General features: G+C 38.7%; 1 protein-coding gene across 1 annotated transcript; it reads left to right on the top strand.

Moving 5' to 3' along the window:
- The first annotated feature begins 9,582 nt into the window (after positions 1 to 9,582).
- Positions 9,583 to 12,350, top strand: LOC128651890 (tigger transposable element-derived protein 1-like). Its single transcript, XM_053704859.1, has one exon. It carries the CDS (start codon positions 10,118 to 10,120, stop codon positions 11,972 to 11,974), a length of 1,857 nt encoding a protein of 618 aa, XP_053560834.1. The 5' UTR covers positions 9,583 to 10,117; the 3' UTR covers positions 11,975 to 12,350.
- Positions 12,351 to 12,606: the final 256 nt, after the last annotated feature.

The raw sequence follows: 12,606 nt of genomic DNA on the forward strand, positions 1-12,606 counted from the left end.
TCAGGAACTGATAATATTCTGGATGAATCGGAATATGAAGGTATGCATCTTGCAAGTCTATTGTAGACATATAATGTCCTTGCTGAACAAAAGGCAGAATAGTCCTTATAGTCACCATCTTGAAAGTTGGTACTTTCACATAACGATTCAAAGTTTTCAGATCCAGAACTGGTCTGAATGAATTTTCCTTCTTTGGGACAATGAATAGATTTGAATAAAACCCCAGACCTTGTTCCTGAAAAGTAACTGGCATGATTACTCCTGAAGACTCAATGTCTGAAACACACTTCAGGAAAGCCTGAGCTTTTACTGGATTTGCTGGGATACATAAGAGAAAAAATCACCTTCATGCGGACTTAGGGGCTGACTTTGGTTTTTTAAAAGGCTTGGATTTATTCCAATTTGAGGAAGGCTTCCAATTGGAAACAGATTCCTTGGGGGAAGGATTAGATTTTTGTTCCTTATTTTGACTAAAGGAACAAAAACGGTTAGAAGCCTTAGATTTACCCTTGGATTTTTTATCCTGAGGCAGAAAAACTCCCTTTCCCCCAGTAACAGTTGAAATAATAGAATCCAACTGAGAACCAAATAAATTATTACCTTGGAACGAAAGAGATAATAATCTAGACTTAGATGTCATATCAGCATTCCAAGATTTAAGCCACAAAGCTCATCTAGCTAAAGTAGCTAAAGACATGGATCTAACATCAATTTTGATAATATCAAAAATGGCATCACAAATAAAATGATTAGCATGTTGCAGTAAGCGAACAATGCTAGATATGTCAGAATCCAATTCTTGTTGCGCTAAATTCTCCAACCAAAAAGTTGATGCAGCTGCAACATCAGCCAAAGAAATTGCAGGCCTAAGAAGATGACCTAAATATAAATAGGCTTTCCTTACATAAGATTCAAGTTTGCTATCTAAAGGTCTTTAAAAGAAGTACTATCTTCCATAGGAATAGTGGTACGTTTAGCAAGAGTAGAAATAGCCCCATCAACTTTGGGGATCTTTTCCCAAAACTCTATAGAAATTGCTGGTAAAGGATACAATTTTTTAAACCTTGAAGAAGGAATAAAAGGAGAACCTGGCTTATTCCATTCCTTTGAAATCATCAGAAATAGCATCAGGAATAGGAAAAACCTCTAGAGTAACCAAAGGAGGTTTAAAAACAGCATTTAAACGTTTACTAGTCTTAACATCAAGAGGACTGGCTTCCTCAATATCCAAAGTAATTAACACTTCGTTTAACAAAGAACAAATATACTCTATTTTAAATAAATAAGTAGATTTGTCAGTGTCAATATCCGAGGAAGGATCATCTGAATCAGATAGATCTTCATCAGAGGAGGATAAATCATTATGTTGTCGGTCATTTGAAATTTCATCAACTTTATGAGATGTTTTAAAAGACCTTTTACGTTTATTAGAAGGCGGAAATGCAGACAAAGCTTTCTGAATAGAATCAGTAACAAATTCTTCAAAATTCATAGGTATATCATGTACATTAGAAGTTGAAGGAACTGCAACTGGCAATGTACTATTACTGATGGACACATTATCTGCATGTAAAAGGTTATCATGACAACTATTACAAATGACATTCGGAGATATAATTTCCACAATCTTACATCAAATGCCCTTAGCTTTGGTAGAACCAATGTCAGGCAGCAAAGTTCCAACAGATAGTTCTGAGGCAGGATCAAATTGAGACATCTTGCAAAATGTAAAAGAAAAAACAACATATAAAGCAAAATTATCAATTTCCTTATATGACAGTTTCAGGAATGGGAAAAAAATGCAAATAGCATAGCCCTCTGACATAGAAAAAGGCAAGAGGCAAATAACAATGGGGTAGTAAATTAATGAAAAATTTGGCGCAAAGTATGACGCACAATGTAACTGAAAGTTTTTGGGGCCAACAACATCCGGAAATGACACACTTGCGTCACTAACGACGCAACCCTGTGTAAGGACTTGGTGTCAACTACGACGCCGGAAATGACAAACTTGCGTCAACGGACGTACTTTTGCGGCAAAAAATGCTAAAGTCTAGCATTTGGTGCACCCACGGGTCTAGTACTGCCCGCAATTTGCAAGAAAAATGTAGTCAATCTGAAAAAAAGACTAAACCCCAGATAAGAAAAAATATTTCTTAATATCTTTATTTTCCCCAAATATGAAACTGACAGTCTGCACAAGGAAATACTCAAGGAAAGACTCATGGCAAATATAAGTACAATACATATATTTAGAACTTTATATAAATGCATAAAGTACCAAACCATAGATGGGGTGACTTAAGTAATAAAAAACATACCGAAAGACACCCATCCACATATAGCAGATAGCCAAACCAGTACTGAAACAGTTGTCAGTAGAGGTAATGGTATATGAGAGTATATGTCGATCTGAAAAGGGAGGTAGGAGATGAATCTCTATGACTGATAACAGAGAACCTATGAAATAGCTCTCCCATGAGGAAAACCATTGCATTCAATAGGTGATACTCCCTTCACATCCCTTTGACATTCGCTGTACTCTGAGAGGAATCGGGCTTCAAAATGCTGAGAAGAGCATGTCAACGTAGAAATTTTAGCACAAACTTACTTCACCACCTCCATAGGAGGCAAAGTTTGTAAAACTGAATTGTGGGTGTGGTGAGGGGTGTATTTATAGGCATTTTGAGGTTTGGGAAACTTTGCCCCTCCTGGTAGGAATGTATATCCCATACATCACTAGCTCATGGACTCTTGCCAATTACATGAAAGAAAGTGTCTCATGTCTGATCTCAGATTTGGAATACACAGAATGTATTCAGTGACACAATGAGCATGCTCAAACTTACTATTTAAGAGAGTTCATACTTATTTTATCTTATTATATATATATATATATATATATATATATATATATATATATATATATATATATATATATATATTGTCCACTTACATTTACAGATACCCTGACATAAGATAAACTTTACTGTTGATAATGGAGGATATGAATAAACATACTGTATTCCAATGTTAATAAGGCAAACAAATATTCAGATTTTTGTTTTGTTTTGTTTTTTATTATTTTTATTCAGACAATATTAAATACGAGACATGTATAACAGGAATCATATATATAAAAATCAATGCATTTGCCCCCCTTTCGGGTATACATTTATAGCAGTATGAGGGACATTCCGAGAGCATAGAGAGTCTTATTATTCCTCTAGCTGTGTCTTTATTGATTGTCCATGTCTTTGTTGGTCTTTGCTAATGTATCACAATCTAAATGCCTCTTTCACGTTTTCCTTGTTAACTATAAAGAGATAACATAACTAGGTGTATAACCAAATAAAAAGAAAAGAAAGAAAAGAAAAATTACATAGGTTGAAAGAATTCAAATTGCAAGTTGTTAAATAATTCCTCCATGTCTAAGTACAGTTGTTACACAAATGCTAGTGAACAAATCATATGTGCAAAGCTTCATGCAAATCACACCTGAATATCATGAAGGTCTAATAAATTCCACTTGTGTTCTAGCGAAAGTGAAAGTGAAGGGGTCCCTGTGTCTGGCTGATGTCTTAAGGGTTATGCACCTTCTGTGTGCTGGACTCCCACAAAAACACCATATTATGGTATAGACTTATATTCCCTGACCTAAGATACTAAAAACGTTCCATCATCAGGGAGTGGTCTACTAGCACTCTCCACTCTTGTTCAGGGGGAATTTTGGAGGATTTTCAAATTCTTGGGATTAATTGTTTCGCTGAATTAAGTAGGATTTGAAAAAGATGTTTCCTGATTCTACAGGTAATTTTTGGCCTTTCATTAATCAGTACTATATTTGGAGTGAGAAGTATTTGTAGGTTTAGGATTGAGTTAATGTTATTTGATATTGTTTCCCAGTAGGACTCTATCTCACCACACTACCACCAAATATGGAGGAAAGTCCCTCTCTGCCCACACCCTCTTCAACACTTATCACTGGCTTTTGTAAACATATATTAGATTCTTGTAGGGGTCAGTTACCAGCGCATCATGACCTTAATATTTGTTTCTAGTGGTTTGTACGAGTGTGCTGATTTCGCTAGTGTTTTAAGTCTTGCCTTCCAGGTTTTGCTGGGTGCTTGGGTGTTCAACTCCCTATCCCACCCTCTAGTAAAGCTAGACAGTGCAGAATTTTTGCAGTTAAGAAGTAGTTTGTATAGGACAGATATGAGTTTCTTGGTAACTATGCTACTAGTACAGATTTTTTCAAATGCAGTAAGGTCATGTGTCATATTGTTGTTGTGCTTGTGTCTAAATATAAAATGAGACATTTGATGGTTTCTTATCCAGGGTTTCAGAAAGCTGTCTCCGAAGTGGTCTATCTGGCTTTTGGGTAAAGGTTTCCCATTTTGAGTCAAGAGATAAATATGAAGTGCATTAATGAAATCAGGCTTGATTGCTCTCCGGGACTCTTTGCCTGCTGGGATGTCTCGGAGATTAAGCAGGGTGCTCAAAGGAGAGTATTTGGTTGATATTGTGGGGTATGCATTGCACAAGCGAGTCCAGTCTAGCCAAGTCATGTTTACAGTTGAAGATAGGGAAATTATGGATTTATGTGTTACGTCTGGATTCCAACACAGAATACCAAAATCGCTTGTGTTTGTCATATCAGTCGCTAGTTGTGTCCAACACTTACAAGGGTCAGTACTAGATGTGGTCCATTCACCCACTTTTTGCAGGGATATGGCTTGTTTATATGTCACCCCTAGGCCCCCATCTATTGTCAGTTTATATAAAGTTTGTTTAGATATCCTGGGTGGCCTACGTCTCCAAATATAATCATTGATAATGGCTTGTAAGGTGTGAATATCATGCAATGCACCTGGTAGAGGTAAAGTTTGCAATATGTATAGTGCTTTTGATAGAAGCGTCATTTTTATTGCATGTATTCTCCCCAGCCAAGATAAATGCTTAGGCAGCCATTCTAAGGTAGTTTGCCTGAATTCTTCTATTAGTCTACCATAGTTTAGCTTATGTAAGGTGATAGGGTCTGGGAAAAGATGAAGCCCTAAGTATTTTATAGAGGTCTTTTTTTAATTTGATTGGACAAATATGTAAAATTTAATTTATTATTTTAGGGGATACATTCAGGGTGAGTAGTTCTGATTTCTTGAGGTTTATCAAAAAATATGATACCCGGCCGAAACTGGTTAGTTCCTCTAGTACCGCAGAGAGGGAAGCAGTCAGGTTGGTAAGCGTCATTAGGACGTCGTCAGCGAACATTGCTAATTTATAAGATCTTTATTCACACATATCCTGCTTATACTGGGGTTCAGTCGTATTTTAATGGATAGGGGTTCTAAGGATAATATAAACAATAGAGGGGACAAAGGGCAACCCTGCCTCGATCCATTTCGAATTTCGAAAGAGTCTGAGAGACATCCATTGACCTTAATCTGAGCTGAAGGGAACTGGTATAATTACATAACTTGTCTTATGAATTTGTCATGGAAACCAAAATGAAATAGGGTAGAGTGTAGGAATGTCCAGTCTAGGCAGTCAAATGCCTTTTCGGCATCAGTAGATAATTATATGGTGGGGATATTATTGGACTTTATGTGTTCTAATAGGTCTAACACTTGTATTATGTTGTCCTTTGCCTCTCTCTGCGGCACAAAACCAACCTGATCTTGATGTTTAATAAGGGGGAGAATACGATTCATCCTTGTCGCCAGGATCTTGGCATATAACTTTAGATCAACATTTAGTAAAGATATCAGCCTAAAGTTTGCAGGAGTTTTGGGGATTTTGCACGTTTTGGGCAGTACTGAGACATGGGCCTGCAACATTGAACCTGGGAAAGAGAATTGTTCTGGGATTTGATTAAACAGGCGTGAAATGTATGGGGTGAGGTGATCAGCAAAATCGGCCCGAGAATCCATCTGGGCCTGGGGCCTTGTTAATTTTCATGTTTTTAATGGCCTCTCTAACCTATAATACCTAAATTGGGTGGGTAAGGGAGTCTACTAGATCAGTCGGTATCTGGGGCACAGGTACATCTCGCAAATAATCTGCGCACACCTTCTCATGGGCTGTCTGATCCCTATTAGGGAAAAGGCTATATAGGTGGTGATAAAACTGTTTAAACAGGTCTGCAATATTGGTAGTATCCTCAATCTGTTGCCAAGTATTACTGGTGAGTGCATGTACATAGGTTTTAGAGTTTTGATTTTTCAGAGTCTTCACTAGCAGCTTACCTGCTTTGTTCCCCTCACTGTAGAATCATTGCTGAGTGTAAAGGTGTTGTTTTTGAGCCTTTATGTGACGGATTTTGTTCAGTCTGGTCCTGTATTCCTTAAGTTGTGTTAGAATAATCTCATTAGTTGGTTGTGTTTTGTGAAGATAGTCTAATTCTATTACTTTTTGGGCTATAGAGGTATATTCAAGCCTGTCCCATTTGTTTTTTGCGCTTTTATTTTGATAAGTTCCCCCCTCATGTAGCTCTTGTGAGCTTCCCATATAGTTCCCAATCCCACCTGTTGGTTATCATTTATTGTGAAAAAAGTGTCAAGGTGCTGTGCTAGCCGATCTTTAGAATCGGGGTCAAGTAGGATGGATTCATCTAGTCTCCAGTTGAAAGCTTTAAGGGGCATGGATGGCCATTGTATGTCACAAGTGGACATGGAGTGGTCAGACCAAGTAGTGTGCTTGATGCTTGTATCCCCCACCAAAGAGAGGGCTAAATAATCGACTAATATATAATCTAGCCTAGAGTAGGTTTTCTGGGGGTGAGAGAACAATGTGAAGTCTCTCCTTTGCGGTTACAGGTATCGCCATGTGTCATTTAATGTTAGCAATTTAAGGTTTTGCCAAATGGAAGTTAGTGTGTTCTGGGGAACCCTGGAGACAGAATTGGAGCAATCTATGTGCGGATTAAGTGTAACGTTGAGGTCCTCTGTCATTATGAGAGGTCCTTTTATTAGTGGAATTATTTTAGTGGTGAGTTGGTGTATAAGAGAGTCTTGATTTTTATTAGACACATATAGATTCACTAGAGTGATTGACTTACCAAAAAGATGGCCCACAAGTCAAAGATATCTACCATCTTTATCCCTGTCAGTGTGCAACAAAGTAAAGGGGAGGGATTCACTAATAAAAATATTGACTCCGTTAGTCTTTTTAAATGTGTTGGGGCTATGGAAGTATTGGGTGTAATGGGAGGAGAACTATTTAGGTAATTTTCCTAATTTAAAATGGGTCTCTTACATCATTACTATGTCCCCCCCTCTCTTTTGCAGGTCTCTCAAAGCCACCTTTCTTTTAGATGGACAGTTAAAGCCCTTCACGTTTTGTGATATTATGGTTATTGTTTTTCACTGTGTATCAAGCATTTGAGTATATGCAGGATTGGAAGTCTATGTCCTGCCCAATTAGGAGAATAACAATGTTGCAACCTATACAAAATAACATAAATTCATAACTAAACAAAGTTAAACTATCAAAGAACAAACTGGTATGAAATATAATTAGAAAGAAAATTAAGTAGCTGAGGATAAACATCCTCCTCACCATGTACAAACATATTATATAACAGGATTAATAGTGATGTATCTAAAGAGAACAGATACAGGCCGCCCATATTTCTACTAAGAGGTAACAGTATTATTGCCTATGCAATGCCAAAGGGCAACAAGCTCACTCAGGACGTTGTTGCCTGGTCCAAATCTTGAGTTACATTTAGCTAATCCTAAAAAAGGAGAAAAAAGCAAAATGCACACAACATTTAACCATTATGCAATACTAATATTCTAGATAAAAGGATATAAGAAATGTCCTTTCATGTTCTCATTCCTGGAGCTGAGTTAGACTTTGTGGCTTGTCTGCGGTATTTTTTAGGTTGAGATTGAATCCACTCTGGTCTCTGTGGGAGGGGTTCTATGACCCGCTGCAATGAATTACGGTCCACTGGTTGCTGGAAGTCGATGAGCTGAGGTGCTAGTAGGTCTAGCTTCTTACAGGTTGCTGGGATATCCTCTATGGATTTGTAAAGTAGCCGGTTTCCTTTCCCGTTAATTAATATGTGGAAAGGGAATCCCTACCTGTATGCTATCTTCTGTTTTCTGAGCATGGTAGTGAGGGGGGATAACTCCTTTCTTTTTTGTAGTGTCCTCACCGAGAGGTCTGAAAACATTTGTAAATCAAAGTTGTCATATCTTATTGGTTGTTTTAACCTGACCAGTCTCATAATTTCTTCTTTGACTGTGTATTTTGTAATATTTGCTATGACATCCCTTGGGGGTGGAGAGTCAAGGGGTTTAGGGCGCAGGGCTCTGTGAACCCTATTAATCTCAACTATATCCGCAGCGTCATCTTCCCTGAGGAAGTTAAATAGGCCCTGGAGATATCTTTCCAGATTAGCTGCCACTATGCTTTCAGGAATCCCCCTAACTCTAATATATTGCCTCCTACTACGGTTTTCAATATCATCAATTCAATTTTCAAGGTCCTGTATGTATTCATCTTGTTTTAGCATTTGTGAATGCACTTCAGAGATAGTTGTTGCGTGTGCATCTTGATCAGTTTCTATTCTTTCAATCCGGTGCCCCAAGTCATTGATGTCTTTTTTCACTTCCATCAACTCATCCCTTATACATTGCTTCACCTGGGAGACTAGAGATGAAAAATCCTTTTTAGATGGTAGGGAGTCAAACAGGGCTTTTGGGACGGTGACTGCTTCTGTAGCAATATCTTCCTCTGACTCTGAGGAAGGTGTTGTGTCTTCCAGGTTCACAGACAACTGCTGCTAGTTGGATGGGATAGTATGTTCTAGCACTTTAAAAAAAATATTGACTGAGGGTGTTTTTGAGGGGGTAGCTTTCCCCTGCGTTTACTTTGTATTCCCCTTTTTTGGTGACATTCTGCCCCTCTCCTTCTATCCTAATTCTGATTCTTATTTAAGTTTTATAGCCTCCGGTATTGTGGGAAGCTGTACTTGGGCCTGCTGCTTATATGGTGCTAGTGTGGAGAGAGCGTTACTCCTCTTATATATTTATCACCCCTCCAGCTCTGAGGGAGACCCTACTGGTCTGTTGGGAGTTTTATTTTGCTGCCTGTCTGTGATGCGTGCGTACCTCTGATATCCTGAAGCGAAACAGCCGTTAACACCGGTGAGGAGATACAGATGCACAAGGTGCAGGTCCAGTCAGGCAGTTCAGGAGCTCTCAAGCAGAAAAAGCTGTTGTGCCTGTGTTTTGCTGAGACTGCGTTCCCGCGGCCAATAAATTTAGGTGCGTCTGTGCGCGACCTGCTCACTGCTCTCTGCGATGGCGTAGTTCAGGTGCTGCAAGCTCTTTTTGCCTAGGGTAGATGTGATGAGTAGGTCTGCTAGGTGGCTAGCTGCAATGATAAGAGCTGGAGATAGGTGCAGGTAGTTTTTAAAGCTGGGTTACATGCCTCAGGAGTGACAGCTCACTTAAAGTTCACTCGTTGAGTGCTGGCTCCGCCCCCCACAAATATTCAGATTTTTATCAAATGTTCAGAATTGTTAGTGACATTCAATCAAAACTGATACAGGCATACCCCGCTTTACGGACCTTCACTTTACGGACACTCGCGAGTACGTACATAGCTATTACGGACCCTCTCTTTACGGACACTCGCGAGAACGGACAAACCCGCCCCTGCGCACATGAAACAGTTAGTCTCTATGGTTCAGGAAGAGGTTGCCGCGCGCCAGGAAGATGTTGCTGCGCACCAGGAAGAGGTGGGGTTTCCGCTCACTGTGTAGAAGCTGCGCACTTGGCAAGTGAAGTTAAAAAGTGAATCGTGTATAGAAGATTCCTGCACCCAAATTGCTATTTTATTCCTGCCATAATACTGTACTGCACTGAAACCACTACTGTACATAGAACTTTGGGGAACATATACTGTATACAGTACACGTACAGTACTGATTGTAACACGCTTGGCACACACTGTGTATAGAAGATTCCTGCACCCAAATTGCTATTTTATTCCTGCCATAATACTGCACTGTACCACTACTTGTACATAGAACTTTGGGGAACATATACTGTATACAGTACACGTACAGTACTGATTGTAACACGCTTGGCACCTAGAGCTGATAATGGCAGATAAAAAGAAATGCCGTAAATCTATTACCTTGGATATGAAGCTTAAAATTATTAGATTGTATGATGAAGGTGTAATTCAAGCTGAAATAGGCCGAAAGCTAGGCTTCACTAGGACCACAATTAACACAGTCATGAAGAACAGAGAAAAAATTGTTGCAGAAGTTAAAAGTGCTACACCTGTTAACACCACAACAATTCGAAAAAGGGATAGCATTGTTGCAGACATGGAGAGACTCCTAATACTTTGGATAGAAAATCAGACAACACGCCATGTTCCTGTAAACCAGGCAATTATACAAAGTAAAGCCTTAAGCTTATTCAATGACCTGAAGGCTAAGAAAGGTGAAGCAGCAAAGGATGCTGAATTTGTTGCAAGCCGTGGATGGTTTGATAGGTTTAAGAAGAGGTCTAATCTACATAACATCAAAGTACAAGGAGAGGCAGCTGCTGCAAATACTGAGGCTGCAGAAAGCTATCCAAGTGAATTTGCAAAAATTATTGAAGATGGAGGCTACTCCATGGATCAAATTTTTAATGTGGATGAGACTGGTCTATTCTGGAAGAAGATGCCTGCAAGAACCTTCATTGCAAGACAGGAAAAATCAATGCCAGGCTACAAGCCAGCTAAAGATAGAATAACCCTTCTGTTAGGTGGCAATGCTTCTGGTACCTTAAAGCTAAAGCCTTTGTTTATTTACCGTTTTCAAAATCCAAGAGCTTTGAAGAACTACGTTAAAACTAGACTTCCAGTGCATTGGAGGGCAAATAAAAAAGCATGGGTAACTGCAGCCCTTTTTGAGGATTGGTTTGACACCTGCTTTGTTCCAGAGGTGAAAGCTTATTGCAAAGACAATAATATCCCTTTCAAGATTTTGCTGCTTGTTGATAATGCTCCTGGACACCCTCGAACACTAGAAGAGCTCAACCCTAACATTAGAGTGGAATTCCTACCACCAAATACCACTTCATTACTGCAGCCCATGGATCAATGTGTCATAGCTGCCTTCAAGTTAAACTACTTAAAAAGAACATTCAGTAAGTGTATTGCAGCAATAGACAAAGAAGAAGGTGCAGGGCAAGAAGTCCTATCGAAATTCTGGAAAAGCTACAACATCTTGGATTGCATTAAAACTGTAAGAGATGCTTGGAATGACATAAAGGATACCACAATGAAAAGGGCCTGGAAAAAATTATGCCCACAGTTAGCTGATGATTCTGAAGGCGTTGATGATTCTGTAGCTAATGTTACTGAAAATATTGTAGAGATGGCAAGGCAGTTAGAGCTGGAAGTAGAGCCAGAAGATGTTGCTGAACTGCTTGCATCCCATACTGAGCCCCTCAGCAATGAAGATCTTCTAGAACTTGAAGAGGAGAGAGAAGAAGAAGAAGATGTGCAAAATGGGGTTGAGAACATTGAACAGCCTGAAGGCTTAACTTCAAAAATTCTCTTTCAAGCTTTCCGTCATCTTGATAGCGCCATGGCTCTTTTTGAAAAGCATGATAGGGACTTTGAAAGAAGCTTCACAGTCAATGGTAACATTTCAGGGGCTTATTCCTGTTACAAAGAAATCTACAGAGAAAAGAAGAAAGCTACACTTCAAACCTCCATAGAGACTTACTTTTCTAAAAGTCCATCAGCACGCAGATCATCATCATCGACAGACAGTCATTTGGATACCAGATCATCAACTGGCAGTCCATTTCCAGCTCTGGCATCACCACCCAGTCCTGCTCCTTCTCTTATTGCTACTTGTAGTACACCCAATTCGCCAGCAAGAAAGCGTCTCGCCTTTGAAGAGTTGACTTGTGAAACAGAAGATACCAGTATGACTTCATCCTTACTAGAATAAATGCTCATAGCTGATCCTAAGCTTAGAAAATGTTGTGTTTACAGTATTTTGCAATACAGTACAGTAAATATGTTCTCTTGTCCTAAGCTGATCCTAAGCTTAGAAAATGTTGTGTTTATTTTGCAATACTGTACAGTACAGTAAATATGTTCTCTTACCCTAAGCTGATCCTAAGCTTAGAAAATGTTGTGTTTATTTTGCAAAACTGTACAGTACAGTAATTATGTTCTCTTGTCCTAAGCTGACCCTAAGCTTAGAAAATGTCTTTATTTTTCAATACAGTACAGTAAATACTGTATGTTCTGTTGCCCTAAGCTGATCCTAAGCTTAGAAATTTTTTTGTTTATTTTGCAATAAATATTTTCTTTTGGCCTAACCTTATAGTATTGTGTTTATTTTAGTTATAAATGTATTATTTATATCAGTTATGCCTATAAATGACTATTATAATGAAGTACAAGCATTGAGAAGTGAAAAAAAAGTATTGCTTCACTTTAAGTACATTTTCGTTTTACATACATGCTCTGGTCCCATTGTGTACGTAAATGTGGGGTATGCCTGTATATCAATTTTATTTAAACATTTGAGAATCATATATATAGTAACCATATTTTATTACAAGCACCTATTCT

Source organism: Bombina bombina, chromosome 3 (assembly GCF_027579735.1).
Source record: "Bombina bombina isolate aBomBom1 chromosome 3, aBomBom1.pri, whole genome shotgun sequence".
Classification (NCBI taxonomy): Eukaryota; Metazoa; Chordata; class Amphibia; order Anura; family Bombinatoridae; genus Bombina; species Bombina bombina.

Coding starts and splice junctions, on each gene's coding strand:
- LOC128651890 (XM_053704859.1), top strand. CDS start 10,118: ATGGCAGATAAAAAGAAATGCCGTAAATCTATTACCTTGGATATGAAG.